Below are 17,317 nucleotides of genomic sequence, written 5' to 3' on the forward strand. Positions count from 1 at the left end.
GTCAAAAGCTTTGAGGGCTTATTTTTACTCATTTGTAAAGTGGGTAAGCCCAATGGACACAAGTGTCCATTTTCAGTATTGACCCAGGAGTACTATCTGGTTAAGTGACTTTTTTTGAGTCACAATAGACAGAGGTGGAAGGAATTAAAATCTGTACCTTGGGTACAGGAAGGAGCTCTAACAGCCCACAGCCGTAATCCTCTGAGCTAACAGCCAGACTACAAGGTATGTGAACTAACCACTGGCTAAAGTTGCAGCTAAAAACACAAACCATGAGAGTTTATGATTAGATACATCCTTACCAAGTTGACAGATTTTCAATTTACAGAGCACACAACACTAAGCAAAGGTGTAAGTACCAGACAGTAAAATTTACAATAGAACAAAAACAGTGGATGCTATGGGCAGAAAACGTAGCAAGTTCCAGCTTTTAATTCATGCATTAGTACTTTAGAAGCACTGACAATACAAAAAGGTGGGAATTTGAGTCACCTTCTGTTCTCTCGTCAAAGTCCTCATCCCCTTCCTCGGAGGCCACTGAGTAATCAGACTGGTTATCAGATTGGTCATCTTGCCATTCTGTTTTATGTGGAGAGAAGAATGGAAAAGCATCATTACATACGTTCACAGAATCTGACAAGAGTACTCCAGCTCCATGATACAGAAAGTGTTAGAAATTTCTCTTGCTTTCTTTAACCAGATAGTACACATTCCTTTCAAAACACACTGACGTTTCTATTCTTCTAGTTAGTTCTCATCCCTGCCATAGCCATTTTCATTTTTAACTAAACATTTGAAAACGTACAAAAGTAATATCCCTCGTTTCACAATGTTTAATTACACGCACATCTAGCAACTGAATTACCTGTATAATCACAAGTCTCAAGTTTTGACAAACTGAAAAATCTTGACTAACAGCCAGAAATCAATACAAGAAAAGGTGAATGAAAGCATTAAGATGACATGTAATAGTGTACATGCCTGAACATCTGCTGCACTAAAGGTTTCAGGAGAGTTTCTCCATTCACTACTGGTTAACTTAAAAGATTTAAAGGAGCAAAGACATGCATCTTCCTCAGCTCCCACTATGAAAACAATCCAAGCAATAAAACGTAAACATGTCCACGAAACAGTTGTGTAGTTGCAAAATGAATGCGGTTCTATAAAATAACCAAGCAACACACGACCCTACTTAACACTAGTTTGACAGTCTACCATTACCAAAACTACAGCTCATATGGTAGAGGAGCAAATAAGTCCTACAGAGTTTCTTGTAGCGACTTACCTCGGTCTTCTTGAGAGCCATCATTGTAGTTGACCTGCTTTCTGATCCTCTTGCCCTTGCCAAGATTTCGTGCCAAGTCCTCCTGTTGCTGCTCATAGTGATGCCGCAGTAGTTTCTCCCAATAATCTGGATCGACATTCTCTTCCTGCTTTATAATCTCTCTCTCTACTTCATCTTCATCCTACATGACAAGGAAAAAGTGCAAGATCGGAAATAAGAATGCGTTTAGAGTACTTTCATTCAAAGCACTTTGCAGTCTCCAGTAAATTATGGCTGGCAATGTTAGTTTATGTGCACAATCAAAGCATTTAAATAAAGATCCATGCTAAGTATGCAATTCAAACTTGATACAAAAACTACTGCAACTCAAATGTTAAAATGACAATAAAAAACTAGATAAAATGGTGGACAAAATTGCCATGAAACTACCAAATCCACTTCCGACTAAAATATACATAAAACATATGCAATGACAAAGTCAAGCACAACTTAAAAATATGCAAGTTCAACTGTCCCAGCCAGTACATGAAATCAAACAAACTTTACCTATGGCTACTTTAAATCCCACTAACAGCAAATCATGAGAGTACTTCAAAATATTGGTACGGACCTACTTAGATACTGAAAAACAAGCACCAAGGCATCAGGATTAAATACAATCTTTGATGAAATCTGGCCCAAAAACTGTAAAAAATACACATAAGGATGAATGCTTGGAAGCAATGTCACTAACACCAGATGAGGGACACTGCTAACCATATTTTAATGCCTGCAGTTTAATCACAGCATAAATGGCCAAAAGAAAACAAAGTAACATTCATTTGAGAAAAGAGTTGGATCAGAAAGGCAAGGTACTTTTCCCTGCCGCGTGTGGAAAGCGTGCAGCTCCATATGGAGCACATTTTATACTGAACATCCAAGATCAAGGAAACATATTTCTTTTAAGTTCTATGCAACTGCAGGTCTATAAACCTGGCTTCTCTAGCACAGTGCAGGAGCTTTACAGGGCAGGGTTCTATATAGGGAAAACTAACCATACACTTAGAGAGAGAATACTGGAACACTGCAATGATATCAAGAATAAAAAGTCCACCAGTGCATTAGCAAAACATGCAAAGGAAATGGGAACTGAACATTCCTTTAAATTCTTGGTTTTGAATTTACTGCACGAAAATTAGACAAGGTGACAACTAACAAAACCGAGTTTAGTGAGTTACGGTGGACAATAGATTTTTGAAGCGAATTGCAAACCTGGCTTGAAGGAGTGGATTCCTTTAAAACCAGCTCTCAACAGATGACCTCTATTTCACTATTATATGATCTGATTGGGTGTTGGTGTATTTACATACCGTACCTCTGCTTGTTGAGTATCTATGGTCTGAAGAAGCAGAAAAAAACGTGAAAGTGCTTACCTGTTTTATGTAAATTTTTTTTTATCTGTGTTGGAATAAACAGCTGGTTCAGCTTTTTTTTGGACATTTTTTAACCTTCTTCTGGAATTAATTGCATCCTTGGTCCATTGATCAACTATTTGGTTTACTTGTTTTGTTGTACAGCAGTGGACCATGGCTGCAGACTATGAACTACCATGTAATCCATGTACTGCCTTTAAAGAAGATCGATTGAAGCAGATCCTTCATGCGAGTTCTAATCCCTTACTGGGTGTTAACTGTGGATAGTGGTATGTCCGAGAATGATGCTCCTGAATCTGTTTCATCTGAGACTTGCTTTGGGATGTTACAAGAACTTGAAAATAAATTGTTTAAGTTTAAACATTTACAATGGCAATGGCTTCACTTGGAAGCCGCTAGACATCATGATGTCATACCAAGGGGCCTTCGTATTTTTAAGATGCCAACGTATGGTGATACCTTTCCTCATTTATTAAAATGCTGGCAGTCAATTTACAGCTTGGCTTTGATTATATTTGCCCGTTAATAGACTTCTTTAAACCCACTGAAAATGCGTTACTAAATGATATACACATACTAGCCGATTTAATGAGCTCCTTCTCTGAGGGGGCTTATAAAATGCATCTGGATTGGGTGTGGAATGTTGTGCTTAGCTATGAACTTAAAGAAAATGAGAAGAGGAAGAAACTGGAGTGAGATCGGATTGATTTTAGTTGAAGGCATGTTTTTTTCTTGGCCCCGTACTACACCTCCTCGGAATAATGAAGTTTGTTTTGCAGCTGAACAGACAGCCTACAGGTCATGAGCATAGGAATCATGCTCTAGTTGAATGTACTGCCCCTAGTGCTGATTACCTTTCTATTGGAAGCTCTAACATTGATAGATTACTGTCTGCACCAATCAGACAGTTGACACCTCCATTGTGGGTTGTGGGAACAGTTCCTGGCACTGCAACTGAATCGGAGCATGCTCTATCTGGATTGGGCGATGAAAGACCGGCCATGAGTAACCGTTTAAGTCAGGATGTTAGTACTGTTAACAGAACTACAGCACACAGAGCTTAACAGCAGTTAATTTTAATGACATGATATCTAACGTGCCATGCATTTTAGAACAATCTTCAAGCGCTACCAGTCTAGAAGAGACTGTTTAGCGGAACAGCTTCCTATCAACAAGAAAAGAAAGGGGCGGTCAAGGAGCAGAAAAAGAAGGGGGGGTAAGGAGAAAACGCCAACAAGGTAACACCACCACCAGTATACACAAGAACTCACAGCAGGGTGAACTAGTTTTTAAATTTCATCCTTTGCTTTAACTGAAGGACAAATTAGTTTGCTTAGTAAAGGACCAACTTTTGTACAGTCTAAAAGGGCGGACTGTATTAGTGTTTTGAATGATTTAAGGTTATATACTAGAAATATTAGCTTATGCACATGGACAATGCTGATTATGGTTGTATTTTAAGAAAACTAGTACTTTCTCTCCAATATTAAAATTATATTCTGGAGGCTTTTATAAATTTGTGTGTGGAAGATAGAAAAGTTCTGAGAGTGAAACATGGTGTTTTTTTAAATAATCTTATGTCTGATGAACATGAAGCCTTAGTACAACGTGTTAAAGCTTCACATTTGGAGATGCGTCCAGTGGACAAAGGTGGAGGGATAGTGGTCATGAACAAGATATAGTACACTGACAAGATGTTAATTATGTTGAATGACTCTCATATCTATTATATGCCTTTGTGCAAATTTCACGTGAATGGACTTATTGAAAGGGTCAGTTTTTATTTGTTTGATATGCATATTACCAGTCTTATTAGTTTGAATGTATTAAATTATTTTGCTATAGAATTTCCTGTTCCAGTCATTTATGGTCTGCCCAAGGTGTACACGAATGCAATCGATCCACCAATGCGTCCAATAGTGTCTGGTCGAGGTTGGCTCACTGAGCTTTTATTGATGTAGAGAAGGATTTATGACCTGTACTTGACACTACTGATACTGTTTTAAAGGACACTAAACATTTTCTTAATCTGTTTGGTCAAGAGGGATTTGTTTTACAAGCGAGATTTTTTTGTTATAATGGATTTTCAATCACTTTTTACTGTGATTCCTAATGGTTTAGGGTATAGAGTGTGTTCAGTCATTTTTAACTAAGACTGTTTTTTCCAGTAAAGTTATGCTGATTTGATTATTGGAACTTGGCTGAGAGAATTATATTTTTGTACTTAAGGGGAATTACCTTCAGAAAATTGGGGTTGCCATGGGTGCAGCCTGTGCAAACTCTTATGCTAATGTAGTATTAGCACACTAGGAGATGGAGAAGGGGTTGGTGAGCGAGATGCTTGGTGTACATGTCCGATACTATAAATGTTTTGTTGACATATTCCTTATATGGAAAGGTACGCATCAGGAATTGGTGGGAGTTTACCTTTCTCAATGCTACTACTTTTCTTAAAATGTACATAGTTCATATGATAGACATAGGCTTTCTTGATGCAACTGTACACAGGGGTATGTTGGGGCGATTGAACACTAGTGTATATAAGAAACCCTGCAAAAAGAATAATTTGTTACATAAGACCAGTATGCACCCCAGACATGTACCTAGGAATGTTTTGAGGGGTCAGGTTATTAGAATTATGAGACTGCATGACAGGGATGAAATGTTACTGTTCTAGAGTCCCTGAGACATGATTTTGTTGAGAGAGGTTATTCTCTGAGACTAATACTACAACTGAAGATGTACACTAACAGACAGACCATGGCAAAACCCTATTTTTCAGCTGATGTAAATACGGCTCAGTGTAGTAGTAGGACACTCTTCAAATAATGTACCAAGAATATCACTTACTTTCTCTAGCGACATTAATTTGATCTGTAATGGGATTAAAAGAAATTGGCCTATCCTTATGACAGATGCTGAACTCAGGGGATAGGCTAGGTACAGCAGCTATATTTGTTTTTAGGAATAAAACCCTTGGGCAGCACCTGTGCTACATAGGACATTCGTTTGAGAACAGAGTTAAATCAGAAAGGCAAGGTACTTTTCCCCACCATGTGTGCAAAGCATGCAGTTCCATATGGAGCACATTTTATATCGAACACTCAAGATCAAGGAAACATTTCAAGTTTTACGTAGATTGCAGGTCTAGAAAAGTACAGTTGTGTACACTTACCATAAATGTAGATGTTAGAGTGTATTCACTGTTGCAGTCATCGCATTTGGGTTATCTGCCTGCAGGTAGCCCTCAGCCGGACTGAATACCAGAGTCTTCATATTTCTGCGTCGGGTGCTGTCGCTTCTTCCTTGACGTCAGGTCGTCAGGGGTATAAAACATGCAGCCAATGCCATTACATCAGTTTTTCTTGCCCCAGATGTCAGGTGCCCACATAATAGGAAGCAATTAAATGGTATGGTAAAACTCCCATCAAAACGCAAACACAAGAAAAAACAGACATGCCAACCATAAGGAGAGGTAGAGCCAAGAGAAGTCAGGGGGCTGGAGGGAGGGTATCCAGGACTGCAACAGTGAATACACTCGAACATCTACATTTATGGCAAGTGTACACAACTGTACTACGTTCTTTGTGTTTCACTGTTGCAGTCATCACATTTGGGTTGATTCCCAAAGCTAAGGAAGGGAGGACGAAGTTAGAGCATTAGGGCCAGCTATTGATCCTTGCAAGACTGCAGTGGCAAATCCAGCTCTGGATTTAGAAAAGATAGGCAAGTGGTAATGCTTGGTGAAGGTATGTAAAGAGCTTTAGGTAACAGCTTCTAGGATGTCCCTGGTAGGGACCCCTCTGAGAAATGCCGCAGAGGTAGATGCAGCCCTGGTGGAATCTCATCTCATCTAACCTGTGGGGTAGATTTTCCATGGTGCTTGTAGCAGAAATGAATGCAATGGGCTATCCATTTGGAAATGGCTTGCTTAGAAATGGCCTTCCCCTCTGCCCCTGCAGCAAAGCTAACTAGCACCTAGCAGCTGCTCAGATTTTCTGGTAGGCTTAGTCCTGTCCAAATAGGATCCAAGTTGTCTGTGCAAGTCCAGAGAGTGCAGTATTCGTTCCCCTTTGTTTTGTGGATTAGGGAAAAAGGTAGGCAAATGAATGCACTGATTTAGGGCCACAGAAGACACCACCTTGGGCATAAAGGAAGGGTTAGTCCTGAGGGAAACCCTGTCCGCATGGAAGATGAGGGCCTGTAATTCAGACACTCTTCTTGCTGAAGTGATGGCTAGAAGGAAGACTGTTTTCTAAGAAAGGAATTTCAACTCAGCTATAGCCGCTGGTTCAAAGGGGGGGAAGAGTGAGCTTTTCCAATACAAAGTTAAGGTCCCAGGCTGGAGTGGGAGCTCTCCTGGGGGAGTCAAATTTTTGGCCCCTCTAAGGAACTGCTTTATCAAGGGGAGAGAGAAAAGAGGGGTCTCTGTATTACAATGTGCTGAAATGGCAGAGGCATGAATTTTAATTGACGAGAAGGATATGCCCCTGTGCAGCATTTCTGTTAAGTACTGTAGAATCTGAGGTAAACTGGGCACCATTGTGCCCATCCCCCTGAGCCAGGCTCCATGAACAGTATCTTTTCCACTTTTCAGCATAAGATTTTCTAGTACTAGGCCTCCTTGCCTCCAGAATGACATCCAGTACCTGCTTACTGAGGGATGCTAAGGGAGAGCTCAAGGAATTAGCCAGGCTGCAAGGTTCAGGCTTTGAAGCTGAGGGTGCAGAATCTGGCCCGCCTGCTGGGACAGCGGGGAAGGGGTCTGTGGCAGGTGCCATGGTTGTAGCAATACCATACTGCACCAAGAGGGGTTACCAGTGCTGGCTTTGCCAGTCTGGTGCAATCAGTACTGTCCTTGGCTTGCCCAGTTTGATCTTTAGTAGAACCTTCAAGAGGAGAGGCAGAGGGGGAAAGGCATAAACTGACAGGCTTTCCCAGGTAAAAGGACAGGGCATCCACTTTCTAAGCTTGGCTGTGGGGAGTTCTTGTGCAGAATTTGTTCAATTGGTAGTTCTGAGGGGAGGCAAACAGGTCTATCTCTGGAGTCCCCCATTTGTTCCTCAAGAGGTTGAATACTTTGGCTTCCAGATTCCATTCGTGTGGGTCCACGAAATTTCTGCTCAAGTCGTCTGCCAGTGAATTTAGTATGCCTGGCAGGAATTGAGCTTGCAGGTGTACTTGGTAGCTCAAGGCTGTGTTCCACAGAGCTATGGCTAGTCTCCAGAGAGGGTACGAGTGGGTTCCCCCATGCTTATGTACCACATAACTGTGGTGTCTGTCTTTACCAATAGTTGTCCTGGAAGAATACAGTCTTTGAAGGCTGTCAGAGCACTCTGTACAGCTAACATTTCTTTTTGATTGATATGCAGGTGCATCTGTCTTGGGTTCCATTTGTCCTGAATGCACTGCCCTGCCATGTGAGCCCCCCATGCATAGTCTGATGAGTCTGTTAGGGTTTGGGCGGCAGGGGGCAGAGTGAAAGGGAGTACCTTGTTGTGGTAGCAGGCCTCTGCTCACCAAAGGAACTCTGTCTTGATACAAGGAATGATAAAAATTATTCTTTCCAGGTCCTGAGAATGTTGACACCATAGGTTTTTTTAGATACCATTGGAGTTTCCTCATATGCAGTCTTGCATATGGAATTAGTAGAATTAAAGAGGCCATGAACCCCAGAGCCTGCAGTATTTTCCTTGCAGATAGCTGGGGTTTTGTGGCCAATAGTTTGAAATAGGTTGTCAAGTAAACGTTTCTCTGGAGTGAGGAATGCCATCTGGGAAGTTATGTTCAAGCTTGCTCCCAGGAATACATCTGTTGGCAGGGTACTACGCGAGATTTATTTTTGTTGATGGTGTACCCCAATGAGATTAGAAGTTTCTTTACGAATGCCAGGTGCTGTAATAGCAAGTCCTGGCTTCCTGCCTGAATCAGACAATCATCCAAACATGGGTAAATTTGAATATTTCTCTGCCTGCAAAATGCAATGGCTGGAGCTAGGCACTTTGTGAATACCCTGGGCGCAGTAGATAAGCCAAAGGGAAGTGCAGAGAACTGATAGTGCATGGAGCCTGCCCTGAAGTGTAGGTATTTCCTGCAAGACTCCCTTACTGGGATGTGCAGGTAAGCTTCCTTTAAGTCTAAGGTTGCCAACCAGGCATCCTTGGCTAGCATGGGAAGAAGCTGTTGCAGAGTTAGCATTTCTGAATTTTGGAACTACCAGAAAGGTGTTGAGAAGAGAGAGGTCCATGATAGGATGCCAGGAGTTGTATTTCCTGGGTACCAGAAAAAGTCTTGAATAAAAGCCTTGTCCCCTTTGTTCTGCTGGGATAGGATGAATAGCCCTGATATTGAGGAGAGAGAGAAACTGCTGTTGGGCCTCCACCCATTGATATGGGGGTAGGCCTGGCCAACCATTTGGTGTTGGGAGGGTGTGGAAGTGGAATCTGTATCCTTGGGAAACTATGTTCAAAACACAATTGTCCTGGGTAATGAGTTCCCAGTTTCTTGCATCCAGGTTGAGCTTTCCTCCTAAGGGGGCAGGTAGTAGAGCAGGGCTTGGAAGGGTTAAGGTTAAGTCATTGTGCCATTTTTCTGTAGGGGGCTGGCTTACTACTCCCTGCTTTGGAAGTGGGAGCCTCCCCCACTGCTTAGATTTGTGTGAAGCCTGAGACTGCAGCCTAGGTGGTCTGCTGTTCCTGGGTTTGGACTGAAAAGGCCCAGTTCTTAGAAGGCCAATGCCTACTGAATCTGGGAGGCTGTACTTGTAGGAAATCTTTAACATTTTGCATAGATTTAGCTTTTTCCTCCATCCTTTTGAGGACTACTTCTGCTTTGTTGCCGAAAAGGTGGTCTTGGTTTAGGGAGCATCCAGTAATTTAGCTTTTACACGATCTGGCAAGTTTTGTTCCTTAAGCCAAGCATGTCTTCTAAGTACAGACCCAGTGACAGCAGCCCTGCAAGATGCTTCTAAAGCATCAAAACCACATTACAAAGTATGTTTACCAACTTTTTCTGCAGAATGCATTAAATCCTGTAATTCTTTGTGTTCAGTACAGTCAGGAATCAACATAATTTTCTGTTTAAGTAGCCCCATAACATGCTGCTGATACTTTAACATAGGAAACTAGCAATTTAAAGCCATGATGGCCAAGGTAGCAGAAGTGTGTACCTTCTTACCCCATCTGTCTAAGGCTCTAAAATCTCTATCAGAAGGGGTAGGATTTTTGGCAGCAGTAGCCTTAATGCCTTTTGGTCCTTGGGAAATGGTTTCTGGTTACGCAGAAGGATTCTTGAAGAGGAACTTGTGAGAGTCAGGTACTCTGAAATACCAGTCAGGTTTTCTGGGAACTGGAGGCAAAGTGTCTGGGGAAAGGCTGGATTCCAAGAAAGCATCATCTACAAAGTCCAGAACAGGAGGGATAGCTAATGGCCTGTGTTGAGGTAGGAGTAAGAATTCCCTAAGCCTCTTTTTGGAGTCAGAGTAATCCTGGCTTTCCCAGTGGAAATGCTCCCTAAGAGTGTACAAGGTTTCACTGAAAGAAAAATCTTCTGGAGGGGAAAGCAGAGGGAATGGAATCCTCTGCATCAGAATCCTCATAAGTAGATCAGGGCAAATCCTGGTAATCGGAAGGAGCAGAAAAATCAGATTCCCGATCAGAATCATCAAAAAGAAAATCAGTTCTAGGTCTCTTAGAGGGGGAAGGCTGGCTTCCCCTAATCAAGGTAATGAGGTCTTCAGCCATTCTAAACATTTGTTTTTTTAGGCAAATGGGCCCGGGCCTGCAGTTTGATCGGTTTTCTAAGCATTGTGCGAGTTTTAGGCCTGGATGAAAACAATGGCATTGGTTTAACATGAATGTCTGTAGGCCTGAATACACCCTCAGAAGCCAGTGCTTGCACGGTGGCTCCGGACCCATCCAAGGTAGAGACATCCGCAGGTTCCATAGTCGAAGAAGCATCTCATGGCATACCGGACTCCGAATGGGTCTCAGTAGAGGCCTGCAAATCAGAAGTAGCAGGTATCAGGGGCTGCGAAAGCACCTCAATGAGTACGAGCGACTAGCTTAATGGAAGCATCATCGGCAGTTTTGGACCTATGCGGTCTTGTCCGTCTTTATCCTTACTTTTTTTGGAAGATCAGTAGTCAGATGGCTTGATGAAGCCATTTTGGAGTACACAGAACGAGTACAAAAATAATTAGCTGCAAAAATAGCCCGACGACTGATAGTTCGGGTGTTGAATAAGGCACAAAACCGACGAGGGACGTCGTGGTTTGGGCCTAAGCAGGGGATGCATTAAGAATGAAAATCTCTATGAGGTATTTGCTTTCCACAGGTAAGACAATTAACTTTTACTGACATCTGCTAGAGCACGAAAAAGGATCCCCAATGGGGTACTTAGCTTTTTTGAAGACTTCGGGTCTGAAACTCGAAAACGAAAATTTCAGGAGTAGACCGACCAGCATTTGCGAACTGCTTCTGCTTCGGGCACAGCACGGCAAGAAAGACTGATGTAATGGCGTCGGCTGCATGTTTTACACCCCTGATGACCTGACGTCAAGGAAGAAGCGACAGCACCCGGTGCAGAAATATGAAGACTCTGGTATTCAAGGCGGCTGACTGCTAACTGCAGGCAGATAACCCAAATGTGATGACTGCAACAGTGAAACACGAAGAACATCTTGGCTTATCTAGCACAGTGCAGGAGCTGTACAGGGTTCTACAAAGAGAAAACTAATCTTACACGTAGACAGAGAATACTGGAACATTGTAATTATATCAAGACTGCAAAACATGCAATGGAAAAGGGAAATGAACATTCCTTTAAGTTGGTTTTGAATTTATTGCAGGAAAATATTAGAGAAAGTGATCTAACTAAGAAAACTGAGTTTAGTGAGTTAAGGTGGATAACAGATTTTGAAGCTAATTGTGAACCTGGCTTGAATGAATATATTCCTTTAAAACCAGCTCTCAACAGCAGACCTCTATTTCACTGACTTTAGTGTTTTAAATTACGTGAGCTGATTGGTTGTTGGTGTATTTAAATACTGTACCTCTGCTTGTCGAGTATGCTTGTTGAGTATCTATGGTCTGAAGAAGTGCAAGAGACCATGGAAGCGCTTACCTGTTTTATGCACATTTATCATCTGTGTTGGAATAAACAGCTGGTTCAGCCTTTTTTGGAAATTTTTCACCCTCTGGAATTCTCTCTCTCCTTGGTGGATCAACTATTTGTTTTGTGACTTTGAACACTCCCAGACTTTACCCTCTCATAAAACATTTGAATTTCTGGTAATAAATCAGGGAGAATTATATGTTCGACATTAGACAGGTTCACAGTTAAGTACTAGACAATCAGTAAGAGGACCATTACAAGCCTAACTAAACTCTTATGCAAAGTTATCGCTAGCTTCAAGGAGGGCAAGGACAAGATAGACGGGGGGAGAATTTGAGGCTGCCATCCAATTATCTAGGTTGCGCTTGAAGGTGGCAAGGGTGCTACTCTGCTTGACACACAAGTTTTTTTCAAGAACTAAGGAATATGTTGACATACAAATCTAAAATATCAATGTGCCTTACTTATCTGCTGAGGAAGGTTAAGTTCTTTTAACAGAGTATTTGAGGTAACATTAGTTCTCCAAAGGAGTAGTACATCAAACAGCTGAATCTTTCATGGCTTGAAAGGCTAAACACAGATCTTCATTGAGGAATCTGCAAGAGGCCGTACAGAGAAAGGGCCGACAGTCTCTCCTGATAACTAAGATTTTTGAGGCTACTGATCTTTTTGGTTATGAATCTGAGGTGCCACCAGCTGTGTAATATGCTTAGACCAACACATGCCAAAAGGTGCATTTTCACCAATGGGTCTGATAAGATGCAAAGGGAATTAATACTTCTCAGGATCAACTGGAGATGCCTTTGGAAATTAGATGAGCCAGATAAACTTTTCCAAACTACTGTGGAGACATGCTGGTCAAATAAGGAATTATCAACACGAGTGCATAAATCACAACAGTAGATGACTTGAGGGATGCATCACATATGTGCAAGTAAAACTTGTTTTGTTTACCAAAATAAAATATGCTACATTTTTTTTTTTTTTTTTTTTTACATTTGAGACCATTGTCTCTGCACCAATTGTTAAACATAGTTTAACCCATGCTGGAGCAACCATGAGTTAGTTTAAGACTTGACACCTTATTTACAGTCATTTAACATTTGCTTACCAGGAAAGTGACTTGGAACGAGCCAATTTTCAGTGGAGACCTGGGGAGAAACGCTCCAGATACACGTCCTTGTAAAGTGGGAGTAAACCGGAGCACCCAGAGGAAAAGCACATAAATGTAGGGAGGACATGCAGGTACTGCACAGAAGGCACCCCCATCTAAGAATCAAACCAGAGAACCTCTTGCTGTGAGGCAACAATGCACACTGCTGCACCACTGCGTCATCCATATGCAAACTTAGTTAACCATAGGTCATGCACTGGTAACTTTTGGCTTTCAGTAGTGGCATCTACAATGCTAACCACATGATTTCTGTCAACCAGTTGGCAGCAATCCACCACACAATATAAAGATTTATATTCAGATTTACAAATATTAAGTAATACCTTCATGGGGAATAGTGTCAAAGGCCTTGGCCAGGTCTAGACATGCTGTATGCACTGCATAAATACTATCCACTACTTTGGAAAATTTTTCAAAGAACTTAATGAGGTTAGAGGGGCAGGACCTTCCTTTGACAAACCGAAATTGAGGGTCCAAGAATAAGATTTTCAATGCCCAGATTAGTGGGGTTTGAGGTAATGCATTCCCATAGTTTTATATTATGAGCCTAGTGAGACTACGGGGTTTATAGTTATAAGGGTTCATGGTTGGCCCACCCTTGTGTAATGGCACTGCAGTGGCCATTTTCCAGGCTTCGGGAATGTAACCAGTGGAGAGGCTTAGACTAAAGAGGTTAAGTTGGGGTTCAAAAAGGCCATACTGGCAGCGATAATCAGAAGCTGGGATGTTATCATGGCTCATGGATGAAGTGTCCTTACTTTATGAGAAGGTTGACAGAACTTGATCCACAGTAATTAAAGTGGGTGGCTGGGATGGCAGAACCTACATAATAGCTGTAACTGTGGGTGGAGTAAAATTTGCACTAAATTTGTTAGCCAAGATATTGGTTATTTCCTTTTGGTCAGAGTGCAATGTTATTGTTGTCCAGCTCTAAACATTGCTGGTTGGTTTTTTTTTAGCTATTTAAAGTCCAGCTTTGAGGTTCCTAATAGTTCCTTAAGTACTTTGTTAGTTCACTTGTTCTTATGATAGGTAGAATGAGACCTCTTTATAAGCATTAAGCAGTTTCTTTCTCGTTATGTAATTTACGCGGTTATTCCACCAGAGAAGTTAAACTTTTGTTTAGAAAATATGTACTTAAGCAAAAAAAAAAAAAATCTGCTGTTCTATTAAAAAGAAAGTAAAACAGAACATTTAAAAACTGTCCCTGATTTTGGGTCAGTCTTCTATTTGGCTTGCTTCTTGAGCAAAGAATTCAAGAGCCAGGTCCATCACAAAATGCAAAAGCGGTAACCAACTACTACAACCATATTCAAACAACAACAAAAGTATCAAGGTAAAAAGGATTAAAATGGATACAAAATGTAACTAGCAGATAAATTCAGAAATGGCAGTGGTTAATAGTTCACCATAAGACTGAATGAAAATGGAGAAAGACTTCTGAATAAAGCAAATCATCAGTGGAACAAAATACATCAAAGCAAAGAAATCTAAATGACAGCACCAACATTTTTAGTGCAGTCCAGGAAGGAGCAGAGCAAGAAGTGTGTCAAGCAAATGCTCCTACAAAACACTTACAGCAAAAGCCTTAGCCATGAAAACAGCAGACCTAAATACCAACTAGGTACTCCAGAAGCAGAATACACACAGTAAAATAAACATAACAGAAAAATAAAGCAGAGGACAAACTCTGACTTGTTAATGAACAGGGTTTGACTCTGTACCTTCATTTGCCTATTGCTTGACACTGAACAAATCACTTAACCAGTCAGTGCTTTGGGGTAACTGGGACTGGGCTCCTAAATGGACTACTGGACTGCGGGCCTAGAAACTATCTATGGAAAAGGAAAGCCAAATCTGTACATCCTGCAATATCCACGTTTCCAAAATGAAAAGCAGGTCACCTTCTTGAAAATGCACACAACAGTGCCAAAATAAAGTTAAAAAAAAAAAAAAAAAAAAAAAAAAGATTTTTTTTTTGGGGGGGCCCCAATGGCTCATTTACTTACTAATTGTCCCTATCCAACCAAGATGAACTCTGGACATTATTTACCTATAAAGTGAAAGTATCTTTGGGTAAAGGGACTTTCCATCTGGCAATGACTGCATTTAGCACCACTTTACCAAAGCTACCAAATCTCTGATCAGTTTCACAAGGAAATGCACCTTACTCAGCAGTTCTGCTACAGAACCTACAATGACTGCAGACCTGTAGGACTGTACTTAAACGCAACTGAAAGGACAGCCTTAAACAGCACACTGAGTGTGTACTGCAGCAAAGAGAAATGTCTGACACACAGATCAGCTTAACACTGTATAGGAAAGCAGTTATAACCAATGGTTCCCAGAATTCCACTGTCATCACTTTCAGCTCAATGCCTTAGACAGCTACGTTACCAAGGGTGACTGAAACTTGCCTTATACTATTACACATCCCCACGCACCCTATAAATTTCAACAGGTCCTTACACTTTTCAGTGCCACAACCTATTCCTGCTCATATGGGACCACAATACCACCAGCCAGCCCAGTTTGATACTCCAAAATCAGAAACATTGAAGATTCAAAATAAGCAAACTATATTGTGTTAATCTGACTGTTCAGTTGCAGTCAACGGTCTTTAAAAGAATGGATACTAACAGTTCTACTTCACTAACTCTGTAATTACCCTTATACACTTAAATAATCAGTCAAACGTCTTTAGAGTTTAATACTTAAAACTTATGCAAAGCACTTTGATAACTAGATAACATAAAACATATACAAAGAAATATGTCTGAAGAAGCCTGTTGGCGAAAGCGCTCACTTTGTACTGAAATAAAAGTCTTTACTGAACTCCTAGTATTGTATGCTGTAAAGTATATCGTTGGAATTTTACTACGTTTTATTGCCATAGGGAACAGCGTATATGGTGTTTGGATCTCATTACTATATACAAAGAAATTGTTGAACAAAGTTTGTCTTCAGAAAAATACTGTCCTACAGCCACCTACTAGATAAAAGAAACAGATGCTGGAATGATCACCAACTTAGAACAAAAAATCTGAATAAATTTACATGTGCCCTTTCATCTTCCCAACAACCATTTCCTGTTCAATAAATAGGTCCATTCACTTTATCAAGTGAACTTTAATGACTCAGGAGGAAACCAAAGAACAGTTCTCCAAGGGAGGAATGAAGGATGTCTGGTTCAAAGCAATCTGCCAGCATCAGCTTTCTCCTGCAACCCAAATGCCCAGTGAATGATAGTCTCAGTTCTACAAACAACCATAAGGGTCTTATGCTCAGCAAATGCCTTGTTCAGTTCAATGCAGCCAACTCACTCCAGAGTAAAGGGGCAACCACAGACTTTCTGAATGAGGCCTTAACCCCACCTTCTGCTGGTTGATGTGGAGCACCCACATCACCAAAGCAGACTGCTACACCCACTTCCAGTGAGCACATGCTCGCCACACACAGTTACCATCACTGGTTTTGTCAAACCAAAGTTCACAAGCATTTTGCACCAAAGGCACCAGCAAACCTCAGCTTGCTGAATAAGAGTACAGTCTGCTCCTGGAGAAGAGAGTCACTGACTTAACATTAACTGTAGATGCTCAAGTACAGTCACTGTTGCAGTCTTAATTTAAGATATCTCTACCACAGGTGGAGTCCTATATCTGGCCAGAGTCTGAGCTCATATCTTTCCTTTCTATACCAATCTTGCATCTCCCTTCTGAATGACTCCACAACAAATTATAAGAGGTTAGCCATCATCTCTTCTCTCCTGTCCCTTGCCAAGATTTATCAAGGTTGAGTGCGTCTCAACACCACTAACTTTCTAGGGAAAGGCAGCCAGACAGCTTGTGTGGCAAGGAAAAGAACTAAGTTGGAACCCTACCACAGCTCTGTGGCTGTGAAGAGGGAAGGGGAAGAAAGTACAGTTTTGTACCTACCATAAATGCAGATGTTAGAGTGTTCACCCTGCTGCAGTCATCACACTTGGGTTATCCTGCCGTCATGCGGTCCCGCAGTCGGCCTGAATTCCAAAGTCTTGGTCTGGCGTCAGTTGCTGTCACTTCTTCTCTGACGTCAGAGCACCAGGGGTATATCAGAGGCATCAGACGCCATTTTCTTCAGTTTTTCTTGCCCCAGATGTCGGGTGCCCCTAATAGGTAGGCAAAAAAAAAAAAAAAATATATATATATATATATATATATATATATATATATATATATATATATATATATATATATATATATATATACACACACACACACACACATACACACAGCTATATGGAAAAATAAAACAAAACCCTTAGGCACAATCAAATACACCACAGAAGTAGTA

General features: G+C 41.2%; 1 protein-coding gene across 1 annotated transcript in view; it reads right to left on the reverse strand.

Annotated features, from left to right (window-relative positions):
• Nucleotides 1–17,317, reverse strand: part of LOC122807962 (chromodomain-helicase-DNA-binding protein 4-like) — a 1,347,878-nt gene that overhangs the window by 612,247 nt on the left and 718,314 nt on the right. Inside the window, exons 20-21 of the mRNA XM_044078994.1 lie at nucleotides 1,286–1,466; nucleotides 493–579 (exon numbers count right to left, since the gene is read on the reverse strand). Of these exons, the coding sequence (XP_043934929.1) occupies nucleotides 493–579; nucleotides 1,286–1,466 (268 nt within the window). The remainder of the gene's footprint in view (nucleotides 1–492; nucleotides 580–1,285; nucleotides 1,467–17,317) is intronic.

Source organism: Protopterus annectens, chromosome 8.part0 (genome assembly GCF_019279795.1).
Source record: "Protopterus annectens isolate FY-2018-M chromosome 8.part0, PAN1.0, whole genome shotgun sequence".
In the NCBI taxonomy this organism is placed as follows: Eukaryota; Metazoa; Chordata; order Ceratodontiformes; family Protopteridae; genus Protopterus; species Protopterus annectens.